Source organism: Ammodytes marinus, assembly GCF_949987685.1.
Source record: "Ammodytes marinus genome assembly, chromosome: 18".
Lineage (NCBI taxonomy): Eukaryota > Metazoa > Chordata > Actinopteri > Uranoscopiformes > Ammodytidae > Ammodytes > Ammodytes marinus.
The window spans coordinates 8,099,710-8,113,601 of NC_137222.1; the positions used below are offsets into that span (position 1 = coordinate 8,099,710).

Here is a 13,892-nt window from a genome sequence, read left to right on the forward strand (position 1 = left end):
AGAGTTTATAAAAACCACATGTCAACTGTCAATAAACTCTATACTGCCAAACATTTACCCCCAACTGTTACTTTTTAACTTGGTTTAGTAGGATGTTAAAAAACAATAAAATGTACAATGAAATTGTCATTTATATAAAATTTTGCTCAGATCAAATCACACACACATACACACAGACAGACAGACACACAGACAGACAGACACACACAGACACACGCACGAGAAATTCAACAGATGAACTTTGCACATAACTTTATTTAAACCAATTTATACCAATACCGTGTAAACAAAAACAACTAAAGATGGAAGTAAAGAGGAAGAACACAAAATACAGTGCAGCTTACAAAAGTCTCACGATGTCTGCAACAATATTGATAGTATATCGTTGATAATATGCACTAGTATTAATACCGGCAGGACACAAACTGTGCAATAATATGTGTATTTTTAGTATAAACTGTATATAGTCTGTATTAAACTCTGTCCGCCTATTCTGAAAAACAAAACTTTTCTAAAAAGCATTACATTTCTCTTAGATGTGGCAGCAATGGGCTTTACAAAGTGTTAAATATACATCTTAAAACTTATAACATGAACAACATCAAATTCTCCATTTATGACAAAAATATACTTGAGACTTCACATCTATTCTAGGAAAATAATGCACAGCAATGGGATTAGGTAAGTGTAGTAAAGAACAATACCAAAGATACACCTATTCTTATTATACAAAAATGTCCATATATTAAAATATAACTTGAGACAGACCTCAGCTGCATCTCTTGCACATTTGAAAGCAGTCCGATTAGGATTTCTGACAGTCCAGCTATCGTCAAACATACATTGTGAATTTGAACGGGTTTGAACAAATCCCCGACACAATAACGTAAAAAGTGAAAAAGGAACTGGAGAGGTGCATCGTATTGCTCTGATCAGTCCTTGATTCTGAGATATACAGTCAACCTTTCTCGATTCTGAGGTCGAGGGAAAGGTGGAGACTCGGGATTTCGGCAGGCCGTTTCGAGCCCGATTTGCATCTACAGCTTCTGGAAACAGCTGACGTTCTTTTTGTGTGCGTTTGGCACTTGCAGCAGTTCAATTCTCCTCTGACTAAATGTCCTATGTCACCTCCTTACAAGCAGCTGATTCCCCCCCCCCCACATCAGCCTTAATGATTGTACAAACACAATAACAGGAAAATCCCTAAAAGCTAGGACTGCTGGGATTACGATCCAGCTTGTGGCAAATTGCAAATGTGGATAGAACATATCATAAAAAGCACCTTTAAAAAAAGTCTTACCTACTTTTCACTTATCCTGGCTTAAGATCACAGGAATCTTGGAAATGAATTTGACACCTTAACCTCGTATATATTTTTCTAACCTTATTTTTCTAATTACTGAAAATATCAAGTGTGTGAACTGCACACGCTGCACTGCAAACACGGAGCGGAATGCAGTATGATCCCATCTCTCTGGAGCGACCGTGGAGCAAAAATAGTAAACTAGAGACGGTCCTATGCACAGTTAACCTCGTAGTTCTGAACTCATCTCTCGTTCTCAAGAGTTTAGTATCACATACACGGCTCCGCTACTCATTTCCCTTAAAGATAAAAAGTCAAAACTATTGTCAAGGCAGTCTAACAGAAGAAAAAGTACAGTACAAAATACTAACGTCACTGATTGCAAATAACACCAGCAGGAGACAAGAAGAATGTCTTTTGTGAGAGAAGACTTCAGATTTGTCAGATGTGCACTTCAAGTCAGCAGAAATCTCCCTAATATTCCTAAAAATCACTGTGTGCAAACCGAACATCAGCCTTTATGCTTTTCAGGCGTATGTTCAAGACAGTGGGCGACAGTAATAAAAGTTGCTGGGCCCACTTGTCTGTGTGCTTTGTGTTGTGTGCTTTGTGCAGTGATCAGCTGGTAAGAAGTGGCGGACCGGTGGTCACATGCAGTTGGCCACGTTGCTGGAGCCCTGGCCCACGTCCCTGATCTGACTGACGTGAGACGAACAGACGGCAACTCCTGCACCAGCACGGCAGTGAGACACTGAACCTACCAGCTCCCACCTGAACAACACAAAAATACATGGAACCATTAGCAATAGACAAACATTTTTCCAGGTATTTACACACAGAAGAGCAAAGAGCCATCAATATATACCACTAGTTTATTTGTTCTGACTGCAGAAGGTTCCTATGAAAAAGACATTCTAAAGATAGGAGTCAGCGATTCTGGAGAATGCTTTTTGTCAAGATCAGGGAGTATCTCCTCACGATCTGCCAACTTTATGCACCATGTATGCGCTGAAAAAAGTTATTAAACAGCTTCAGCATGTTGCTAGCTATAGTGGGCAACCTTTGTATACATACCAGTTTACATAGCCTAGGCTGTGTATTAACACCAGATTCTTTTTACAGCGCACACACAGTACAGACAGGTAGCGGATTGTTAGGAGATATTCGCTGTTATTTACATGATGGGATTTTGACAACAAGCATTCTCCAGAAATGCTGACTACACCTTTAAATCATCCAAAATCCCATGTCAATACCTAAAGACAAAACAATCACATGACAAAATCCTTATGCATGTGCTCCTCACCTGTTCATTCGAGGCTCAAACGCCTCCACTGTGTTCAGGTAGATGTTCCCGTTGTGACCCCCGACTGCGAACACTCTTCCCATTACCGTGGCGACGCCCACCCCCCCGCGGGGCGTGGTCAGCTCAGACACATACTCCCAGCGGTGCATCCGCGGGTCAAAACGCTCGACGGAGCTCAGTGGTGAATTGTCATCGAAACCACCTTCGAAATAAATTATTGATGAAATCACAACAAATGTCACAACAAATGTAACCTGGCAAACAACACGCTCAGGTGTAACAATTGCTAATACAGTTAGTACGAGAGTGCCATTGTTTAATGGACCAGGCACAGGGTAAGAGGATTTCAATCAATCCAAACTGAGCTACAGCTGTTGACTCAGCAAAAAACGCCACAACGGAAGTTTCTATGGACCTTGAATGACTCTTCAAATTTGAGTTGCACCATAACAATATCATCCTTATGCCCTGTTAATCAGTTACCAGATTACAAAACATGAACTTTTGTCTTGCTTGATTTACGCATTTGTGTTCCTATAAAAATTGTAGGATATGTGTGTAGGAGGTATTTGACCTGGGTCTATCAAAACAAAGCAAAAATAATAGAGAAGGAAACACCAGTACAATAAACATACTGTCTCAATTGAATTCAGTGTAATTTCAGTCACTGCAGTACAAGCAAATGTGAAGAAAATACATCTGGGGAAATACTGTATATGGTTCCAACCAACAATATCTGGCTATCAAAGTGATCCGTTATGAATGGATGTATGTCTCACAGGAAGCCATCTTAAGTTGATTCATTCCTCTTACCCACTACATAGAGGCAGCCGTTGAGTTTGCTGACTCCGTTCCCGGCCCGTCTCTGGCCCATCTCGCTGACCTCTGTCCACTTGTTGAGGTGCGGGTTAAAGCGCTCCACGCTCGACAGCGACGCCACGCCATCGTTGCCTCCCACTGCGTACACGTAACTCTGGTGAGAGAAAGGAGAGCCAGTTTTATTAACAGAAAATCAAAACAAAACAAAACCATTTGAATATCAATAAAAAGTTAAGTTTTTTCCCTAATCCAAAAAGTGAAATGAATCTCGAATAAACGTCATTTTCAGAAGGTTGACATTTCTGTATTATAAATCCTTTTTTTCCCCCCCGAGATACTGTTTTTTTTTTATTCCATGAGCTGTAAGCCGTAATCATGAAAATTAAAACAATACAAAAACCTGACATATTTCACTATATGTGAAACGAATCTAGAACATATGAACATTTAAATTTTGAATGAACTTTTTCATGATATTCATAGTTTTTGAGATTGCACCTGCATATACCCCAATATCACAAAATAGCCATTTGCCTCAGCGGACTTTACAATCTTGTACTGCAATACGATGCCCTCCACGCCCACCTTAGAAAAATGTAACAGGAAAAAAAAAAAAAACGGAAGAAACATAATGAAAGAGAAAGAGAGTAAGTGGATCCCTCTCCCAGGACGGACAGATTTAGAGGATAGATATATCAGTCACAAACGGATTGGGTTGTTTTTCCTCTTGGTCTTACCCCCAGTGCCACAGATCCCACTCCTCCTCTGGGCGTGTTCATCGGAGCCACGGCGCTCCAGCAGTCGCCCTCGATGTCGTAACGCTCCACGTCGTTGAAGCAGGAGTTGTCGTCCAGACCGCCGATAGCATAGATAGGACCGCCGAGAGCTGCCACCGCTATACCCCTCCTGAGAAACCCATACATAACTTGCTCAAAGCAGTTTTTCTGCTGCCTACCCAATAATCTGAGTGTAGTAAAAAAATTAAAAAAACATAGTGTGCACTGGAAGAAATGCATGGTAAAGGTTGAGGTATCTATCTGAGCTTAGCATTGCGAGGGGAACATTTTCTAAGTCAAAAGAAAAAAAAGTTTTCAAATCTAAATCTAGCAGCTGCCACAGTGTAAGGACAGTATGAATGATTTCTAGGCTTTCTCTATATTAATTTGATTCCATATTTTAAATTATTTTATCCAGCTTAGTGGATTTGGCCCCTTCAGATAATTCCTACTGCCTCTGGCAAATTTTGGTGAGCTCCAGTGCTGAATCGCATTGTGATAACTTTTTTTAAACAGCAAAAGTGGAACTATCAGTGAGACCGTATAAGTTGATGGATGAGAATGGCAACATTTGACAAGTGTTTGAATTATTCTCTCTTCTACAGGGCTGTTGTGACAATGCTGCTCAAAATAAGAGATTACCGAAAAAGCTTGACACAGTTAAAAGTTGGGTCCTTAATATTGCCTCCACCCAGCACCAGATCATTCACTTGTTTTTATAAAAAGCTTAGTTTTATGTGGAGAGCATAGACTCAGCAAGGCCAACATGGAGGAGAAAAGTGGCATATTGTTCATTGAGCCGTTTCACATGAAGTACATTGTAGTCTCTGCGTACCTCTTGGTGTTCATAGAGGCTTTCATCATCCACTTGTTGGTGAAGGGGTCAAACAGCTCCATGTTACCCAAGTGCTCGTTACCATCATGGCCCCCAACAGCATAGACTTTGCCTAAGGGAACCAACATCAGACAGATATAAAGTTGATAAAGAAAATCGGCAGTATGTCAAAAGGTACACTGTATTCACCTTGAAGTGATTCTGTAATACAAATGTCATTTTCTAAATGATCTTATCAAAACTCAAATGGTTTATTTATTGAATAAGACCATATGATAAACACCCACTTTGCAGTTGATGTGAATACACAAATGGCAGCCCTGAAAAATTATGATAAAGCTCAAAAATAAATGTTGACAAAAACTGTACATAATAACATTCATGATGTATTAGACTAGACATTAGTTTTAAGTGGCAACTGATTGTTTGATACCCAGTCATAATGTTTCCCTGTGCTCTTTAATTTCTAAACTTTTTCACATTTGTCTTTCCATGCCCTGTCCTTTTACTGTATGCATTGTCATTATACACAACAACCCCTCTCACCTCCTACAGATATGACACCCACGTGACGGCGTCTGCTGTTCATTTCAGGACCAAAGAACCAGCTGTTCTTAGTGATGGAGTAGCACTCGATGCTGCGGAATGGGTCACCTGAACCGCCCCGGCCGCCCACACAGAACAAAACCCCTGAGGAGATGGTAGGAAAGAACAAAATGTCTTACTTTATTTACGTTATTTCACAACTGTGCTTGCACACAAAAAATAAACAACATGCTGTTTCTCACCAGCTCCACCAGTGTTAATAATTCATTTATTACAGCCTTTTTATTACATTGAGAGAATACACACCATCGCACTTCATGTTGACGTAATAAAAACACATTTCAAAAAGATGAAAAAAATACATTCGGCAAATATGACTACATTTATGTGGATGAGAAGTTATTACATCTTTGTAAATGTGTTTATGTTATGCAGACGAGACCTAATCTGTTATGACGCATGAACACCCAAGAAGGCATTTGGTTCCATAAATGTAGATGTGTATTTTTTGTGCTGAGTATTACTAAAAAAAAAAGCCATAAAATCACTGGTTACATGCTTGAACGCCAGGCACTGACATTTAAGTACTACCTGCAGTGTGTTTCCGGGGTATGGTGCGGACTGAATACTCAAAGTCCAGCACCACCTTGTTGCTGAGGTGCAGGTGGTAGTTCCGGGCCTCGTCCATCAGGTCGCGACAGCTCAGGTTTCCTTTGACCATCTCGTCCTTAGCAACCGTTCCAGTCAGGAACTCTACAGGGAGCAGCGGGAGGCGCACCTGGAGGAGAGACCAGCATGCACTTTGTGTTGTGGTGGTCATAAAAGGGATTGCATAAAGCTGTGAACGTATATGTTAAACTAGAGTAAATAACTGTTAACTAGCTAACTTTTGCGCTGAAAAAAAATATAATCAGGTGTTAATACACAGCCTAGGCTCTGTAAACGGGTGTGTTGCAGAGCCTAGGCTGTGTTTTAACCACAAATATAATTTTTTAAGCGCACACACTACGATCCGGTAGCAGATCGTGAGGAGATAATAACTCATTTTGACAAAAAGGGATTTTGACAACAAGCGTTCTGAAGAATTGCGGACTCCACCTTTAACCCCACCCTCCATATTAAGCTATGCGTTCACTAACCTGAGACATGATGAGGTCCAGCCAGGCCTCGTGGTGCTGCGGGTTTGCTTTAAGCCATTTCACTGCTGCGTTGTACACCTGCGTCTCTAAGTGGATGTTGAGCTCGGGGGAGGACAGTAACGTGCGTAAGTGCTGGGGAGACACGGACGTGAAGTCCTCACAGTCCACCACCTCAGTGAAGTGTTCACAGGCGTAGCGGTCAGCCATGTCCATCAGGTCTACACGATTGTGGCTTTCAGCAAACGTACGCACCGCCAGGCAGTTGGTGGGGTGAAAGTGGGCCTTCATGTACTCACAGCAGGCTCTCGCCACTAACTCCACCTAAGAGATTCAGGCAGCAATAAAGCAACTTTACAGAGAGAACACAAAGCCTGCACAACTTGCTGGTTGATTGTGTTGGTGTTTTTTTTTACCTGGAGGATGCAGGCAGCATAAAGCAGTGGCTGGACGTTGTCCACAGTTAACGTGAGCTTGGAGGAGTAAGCAAAATGCACCAGGTCCTGGATGGCATCACCATCAAAGTCTTTGATCTCTATCAGTTCCTGCTTAGCTTCAGACATCTCTGACAGGAACATAGCCCTAAGGGAGGGACCAAAGAGCCACATAGACAAGGACAAGGTCAAATACTTTCCACAAAACTTTGTGCACTGCAAAAACATTTTAAATACTGTATAAAAATATATACTTTGTCCCGAAGTTCATTGTGTGTTGAAACAATCGATTATAGTTGTTAGAAACATTACATTTGAGTTGAATAAATGGTCATATTTTGTTATTCTACTCTACACTATAATAATATATTTCTCAAATAGCATGTGCTAAAGGTATTTATGGGCATGCCTATCTCATACATTGTATTTTTTCAGGCGTTAATAAATAAGAGGGAACACGTCATGTATGTCTCAATTGAAGCATTTTTTTTTTAAACTTTATTTTTATTTGTTTTTCAGGATGAATGAGAACAAATAAACAGACAAAGAACACACAGGGCAAGCATGGGCCATACTAGAGTGTGAGAATAAAAAAAGGACAGGAAAAAGAAACAAATTTACTATTAAAGTGGGTTACATTCAATTGAAGCATTTTGACATACATTTTTATAACAGAAATAACAAACTTCTGTCTTTCACCGTTTTAGGAAACTGGAACCTTATTTACAGGCTACAGACAGTTTATGGATAGTTCTTTGCTTAATTTCTGTATGTTGAGTGAGACCACTTTTAAAGGCCTACTTGGAAAACATCTAGAATACAAATTATTAAACATACCTGAAGTAAGGAATCACACAAGCCAGCACTAGCTTGTGACATGGTATCATCCTACTGCCAACCTGCAAATACAAACAAACAAACACAAAATACATGCTTTCAAAATAAAGACACATGTATACAGTATCACTTAACTCCCTGCTTATTCATTTCAACAGTATGCCATTTCGGATAAGGCTTGAATTTAAAAAAAAGTTCACCACATTTTACGTGACATTACTTGAAAACATAACAACAGAGATCAGTTGATACATAAATAAATAAAAGACAAATAAACTTTAAAGTGACCAACCTTCAGCGTGACGTCACACAGCTCTCCCACTTCGTAGAAATGCCTGAGAGAGTTATGGAAGTCCTTCCAGGCCTCGTTAGCCTCAAAGATGAAGGAGCCATCGGGTTCGCAGTCTGCTTTGGATGTCTTGTTCGCGGGACGCTTCTCCTGTTTGGGCTTCTGCTGTTTGGGATGCTCAGGCACCACATCCCCCGGTGCCATGGCTGGCTACAGGAAGCTACACCTAGGAGAGAGACCAGAGAGTTTGGTTTTATTATCATTGAACATTTGATATGATCTAGTTTTGGACTCATAAAAGCCCCCTTTGGGATGTTGCAATTGGCAGTTTTCCCAGATAGCCTAAACAAATAACAGACGTATTGATCATTAGCTAATAGCTACAAGTCTGTTTGAACCAATGCAATAATATGGATAGACTGTAAACAATACTGAGTTAAACAACAATTGCCCATCCCTAGCAGGAAGACACAGGCCAAATTGTCACTGCTATCGACTCCATCAAGTAATAATAACTTACAATGTGAAACAGAAACTACAACTCACTGCAAATAGCATTCAAGCTTCAAAGGGAGGAAGTAAAAAGAGAAATTAGTGGTGGGGGGATGTTGCCTGCCAGCTGAGCAAGTTTGGTCAGTATTCCTCCACTCCCTATCGGTGTCACTTCCCCCTTTACAAAGGACAAGCTGACTTCATCCGAGCTAACGTAGCACACACCACAGAGAAAAATCAAACCCCATTGAAAAAAAATTCCTACCTATTGTTGAATCCGATGGAAAAATCTCCACAGTCGATATGTCACATTCACATCAAGAAAGTGAGAGCAGACAGTGTGAGGCCAAAAGCTCTGCCCACCCACACCTTACACATGATGCACTGTCTCTCTTTTAAGCTCAAGTCTGTGACACTGAATAGAGTCTGTGTATCGCCCCCTCATCACTAGTCCTCTCAGCTATGAGAGCAAGAAACATCAAGATCCATCATTTGCACTACTGATCAAAGGCATTCTCCACTTCTGTTGTACTTTGTACGTTTGTGGGTAGGCTTCATCTTTAGAAATGTTTGGTGGGGAGACGTTGTTATATCCACCTAATTCAAAGACAGATTTGAGATCAGTTGTAGCACTCCCACGGCCTTAAGATGATAACATCATGAAGTGTTGTATAATGTATGAGGAGTGAGACATATATCAATAATTCAACGACAGAGAGATTTATTCCACAACTACTCGGCAGTACAAACTGAAAAAATATGTGCCCACAGCAGCAAGCTCTTTTTAAAAGCACATTTCACCATAGGGAATGGGAGTGGTCGTGGTCCTCCCGCTACTTAACGCCACCAGCATAATACACATAAGGACAAAAAGGTAAACAGAAAGCAGGACAGTGCACTCAGGAGAATTTACTGTCCTTGTATTTACTACAAACTAGTTTCCCTCATCAGCCCTTGTTTATCAAAGCACATTCATTCAGCACAAAGAAGAGTTTGATGCCTACTAATACCTTGTATTCTGCCAGCTGAATGGAAATAGTGTATCAAAGTCAAATCCTAGTTGCCATTTGTCAAAATTCAAATTCAAATCAATCGGCCACTGCCGAATCATGGAAAACAAGGTTAACAACACATGGTAAAAACTAATATCCGGGCAGGGTTACTGCGTTATATTCATATGATGTATTACTTTTATCAAACAAGTGCTCCATAGCCTACATACTGCCTACACCTACTTATAGAACCTCGGGTGCCCACAGCTTTCCCCACTTACAACAAAACAAAGCAACAATTCTGCAACATTGCATAAGCTTATCAAACAATAATAAAGGAAAACTAGCAAAGGAAACACTATTAAAATCTAATCATAATGAAGCAAATATGCCTATCACCAAAGATTTAATTAATTGAAGTAGTGTGCTGATTATTTTTTTCTTGGGCATTATTACCCAAATTAATAATACAATCGAGAGGATGCTTAAACAGACAGTGATAGTCAATTGGTGTATGTAAAAGATGCAGACACCTACAATTATAAACAAGTTATACTGCAAATATCACGCCAAGCTGTTTAACGTAATGGACAAATATAACACCTTCAAATGTAATTTCAAATCATGTTTGACATATTCATAAACTGAATTTAAATCTGAAAACATGAATCACAACCACAAGTCAACAGTTTGAAAGACGAGATAGTTCAAAAGCGTATTCTTTGTCAATTTCTTATTTCTGACGTTAAACCACATAGTTATTTATCCCTTCCCACACACGATACGACTCCAAAGACCATACTAGAGATGAATTTAGCGTAAACAGACGAACTGTTATGAGATTAAGTTAGCTCGTCTGCTAACAGCCACTAACATAGCAGGCAGATTTAGCATCCGCGCGACAGCTAATGTTAGCTGGCAGTGAGAGGAGGATTTAACCTGGGATTTTCACTGAAAATACTAAACGAAAAACGCTACACATGAACATGCAACGGTGGATAATAGCAACGTTAAGTCAAAAATATTTAATGTAGATACCTCATGTCGCAGCAAGAATTAAAATGCCGGCTCCTTTGAGGGGAATGTTTAGCATTAGCACGTTTGTTGTGGGCCCAGGTGCTTTATGGGTAGTGTAGTTCTTCAGCATTGCCTGGACAGCAGCTGAACAAACTATGGCTTTTTAGTGGACAAATGAGCTTCATTCTAGTTAAAAATTGCCAGTTTTAAGCACTAAATAAATAAAAAAATCGCAAGTATAAAACTCTACAATATAGAAAAGAGAATAAACCTACTTTGCGATTGCTCTCACAATCTCAAAGCAAAGGTAAATGATTAACAGACACCAGTCTTCTGAGATTTCTAATAATGCCAATGTAATGTCAGAGTTGAACTTAATTTTTTTTTCTGCTATGGAACATCCCTGCAAGACTCTAGAGTCTGTGCAGTTACACATTCTGTAAAAACATGCACCAATGGCATAGAGACCTTTTATATACTATCTATGATAGAGACACATAGGCAACACAATCTATAGTTGTCAAACGGGACAATACTTCAGTTTCAGGTCACTGTCTTGTTTTGTCTTCTGCCTCTTAAAGCACTACATAACTTATAGTGTATGTCAGTGTTACATAGTTCCACTAGATAACAGTGACAAGTTCAAAATAATGCAATAAACTAGAGAGTATTTTGCAAAGTAAGGAAATGTTATATAATGCAATTACAAAGGTTTCATAACTATATTGGCCAATTAAATATTTTCTAAAAGTATACATTAACAACAGCTTCTGCCTATTTCCGCTGTTCCTTTGAAACTATAAGCAGAAATATTGAAAACAGATCATAAAGGTGGACTGATTTTGTAAGTCATACATTTGGAGAACATTTTCAGTTTAAAATGTAAAAAGATACAGGTACAAAACACTATTGGTGAGGTCTAGGCCCATACACCTGAAATATCAATAGCTAGCTACAGTATTTACAGCTAGTGCAAATCTGGCTGGACTTTTAAATTTTTGTCAAAGAAACGGTACACAAATAGACTTTCTGGAGTCTACATTGCTGTGTGAAAGTTTGTGAACCCCTTGAAACTTTTGGAATTTTATTTATTTTAACCATAATTAATTAATTTTTATCAATACCAGTATTTTTTATATGAAAAAACAGATGTTTGTCCATCAATTCAAAAAAAATATTTTCCAGAAATCAATTGTTAAAACAGATAAATCAAATTATTTGACAACTGTTGTATGTGCAAAAGTTTGTGAACCTTAAGCTGCATTGCTTAAATCGAGCAGGTAAACACAATCAGATGGGCCAAATTGAGTGATGAAATGGACCAATGTATTGAGAGATCTTTAGGGAAGAAATTGGGCGGCACTAAATAAAACAGAGATAAAACCAGGTCAGTTTAGGCCATACATCACAAAGTGAACCCATACAGGTCAGACTGAAAGGGAAAACAATCTCTGAGGATCTCAGGAATATAGTTGTTGTGATGCTGCACATTTGTCTGGGGGCAGCTATAAATTAATTTAAAAAAAGTTTGAGCTCCATCAGTCCACCGTGAGGCAAATCATATGGAGAGCTTTAAGAGTGACTAAACATCTGCCTAGAAGTAGACTTCCTTCAAAAATATCCACAAGCGCCAAAAGATTTTTCAGTTAAAAGCCAACCCAAACATTACATCTAGTGATTTGCAGGCCTCTCTTGCAGCATCTGGGACATATGTGCATGGTTCCACAATAAGAAGAATGGCTTTCAAGGGAGGGTTGCTGAAGAAGCCTCTGCTCTCAAAAAAGAACAAAACTGTTGTCACAACTTTGCCAGAGAGCACCTGGAGATACCTGAAGTCTTATTCTGTGGACAGATTAGTCACAGTTTGGTCACAACCAAAACCGCCATGTTTGGGCAAAAACGCAACTCTGCCTACCACCAAGAGAACCATCTCCCAAGTGAAGAATGGTGGTGTCAAATTGTCTGCAAATCTCCAGATGTAATGTTTGGATTGGCTTTTACCTGAAAAATCACTTTTCTTGTGGCGCTTGAGGATATTTTTGAAGGAAGTCCACTTCTAGGCAGATGTTAAGTCACTCTTAAAGCTCTCCATTTGTAGATGATTTGCCTCACGGTGGACCGATGGAGCTCAACATTTTATTTTATTTTTTTTAGATATTTTTTGGGGCATTTTTATGCTTTATTGATAGTGTACAGACAGAGTTGAAATGGGGCAGAGAGGGGAGTGACATGCAGAGAACGACCGCGGGCTGGAATCGAACGCCTTACAAAATGAGCTAAAGGCGCCCCCTAACATTTTTTATATGAATTTATAGCTGTCCCCAGACAAATGTGCAACTGTAAGGATTTTAATTTCTAATTTTAATGATGCATATACCCCCCTCATTAATTTGTATTTACCCATTGTATAATCATTTAAACAAGTTGTATATTCTTCACATTTGACTTTAATAAATGTTCTCACTATCTTCTTGGTGCTTTGGAGACGAGGGGGTAGAACAGCTATAAAAACTAACCTGATTCTCCCATAAGATAGCAACATTCCTGAGGGCTGCTAAAACAAAGGCCTTTCTGGCCAAGCAAAGTTGTAAACACTATCAAGACTGGGAAGCTTAACCCTACTCTCCCATAGGTTCATGAAGAGGACGGCCAGGATGTGCAAGGGGATGATCCCTGAAACCAGATGACAGCAATAAAAGCCAATCATTGTCCTTTGTTTAGGGAGGTTAAAAAAGCCTTGCTGTCGATAAGGACTTCACTTTTTGACTTTTTCCTGTCTCTGAAACCTGCATCACCTGTCCTGTGATATCACTTCATTAAAACATCCTCTGAGAACTTGGAAACTTTTCTCCAGTCATCCTTTATTTTTGCCTTCCATATTTTCGAATAAACAAACACGTATTTTTATTGTTATTACAACATCAAAACTCTATTCCTGATATCCTCTGAGATTTTTTTCCCTTTTAGCATGTCTGACCTGTATGGGTTCAGTTTGGTGGGCCTAAACTGACCTGGTTTTATCTAGTGCCACCCAATTTCTTCCCTAAAGATCTCTCATTACATTGGTCTATTTCATCACTCGATTTGGCCCATCTGATTGTGTTTACCTT

The 13,892-nt window shown here is 39.5% G+C and overlaps 1 protein-coding gene across 1 annotated transcript; it reads right to left on the minus strand.

The window, feature by feature from the left end:
- Positions 1-272: 272 nt before the first annotated feature.
- On the minus strand, positions 273-10,874 carry klhl8 (kelch-like family member 8). Its single transcript, XM_080047226.1, has 12 exons — positions 10,804-10,874; positions 8,285-8,507; positions 7,993-8,054; positions 7,138-7,303; positions 6,725-7,045; positions 6,177-6,363; positions 5,586-5,729; positions 5,040-5,151; positions 4,166-4,334; positions 3,423-3,582; positions 2,610-2,811; positions 273-2,074 (listed from the first exon to the last, which is right to left on the minus strand). Exons 2-12 carry the CDS (start codon positions 8,483-8,485, stop codon positions 1,951-1,953), a joined length of 1,848 nt encoding a protein of 615 aa, XP_079903352.1. The 5' UTR covers positions 8,486-8,507; positions 10,804-10,874; the 3' UTR covers positions 273-1,950.
- Between the last annotated feature and the right edge of the window lie 3,018 nt (positions 10,875-13,892).

Coding starts and splice junctions, on each gene's coding strand:
- klhl8 (XM_080047226.1), bottom strand. CDS start 8,485: ATGGCACCGGGGGATGTGGTGCCTGAGCATCCCAAACAGCAGAAGCCC. Junction 5,730..6,176: donor ACCCCGGAAACACACTGCAG/GTAGTACTTAAA, acceptor CCATCTCCTCAG/GGGTTTTGTTCTGTGTGGGC. Junction 5,152..5,585: donor GGGTGTCATATCTGTAGGAG/GTGAGAGGGGTT, acceptor TGGTTCCCTTAG/GCAAAGTCTATGCTGTTGGG.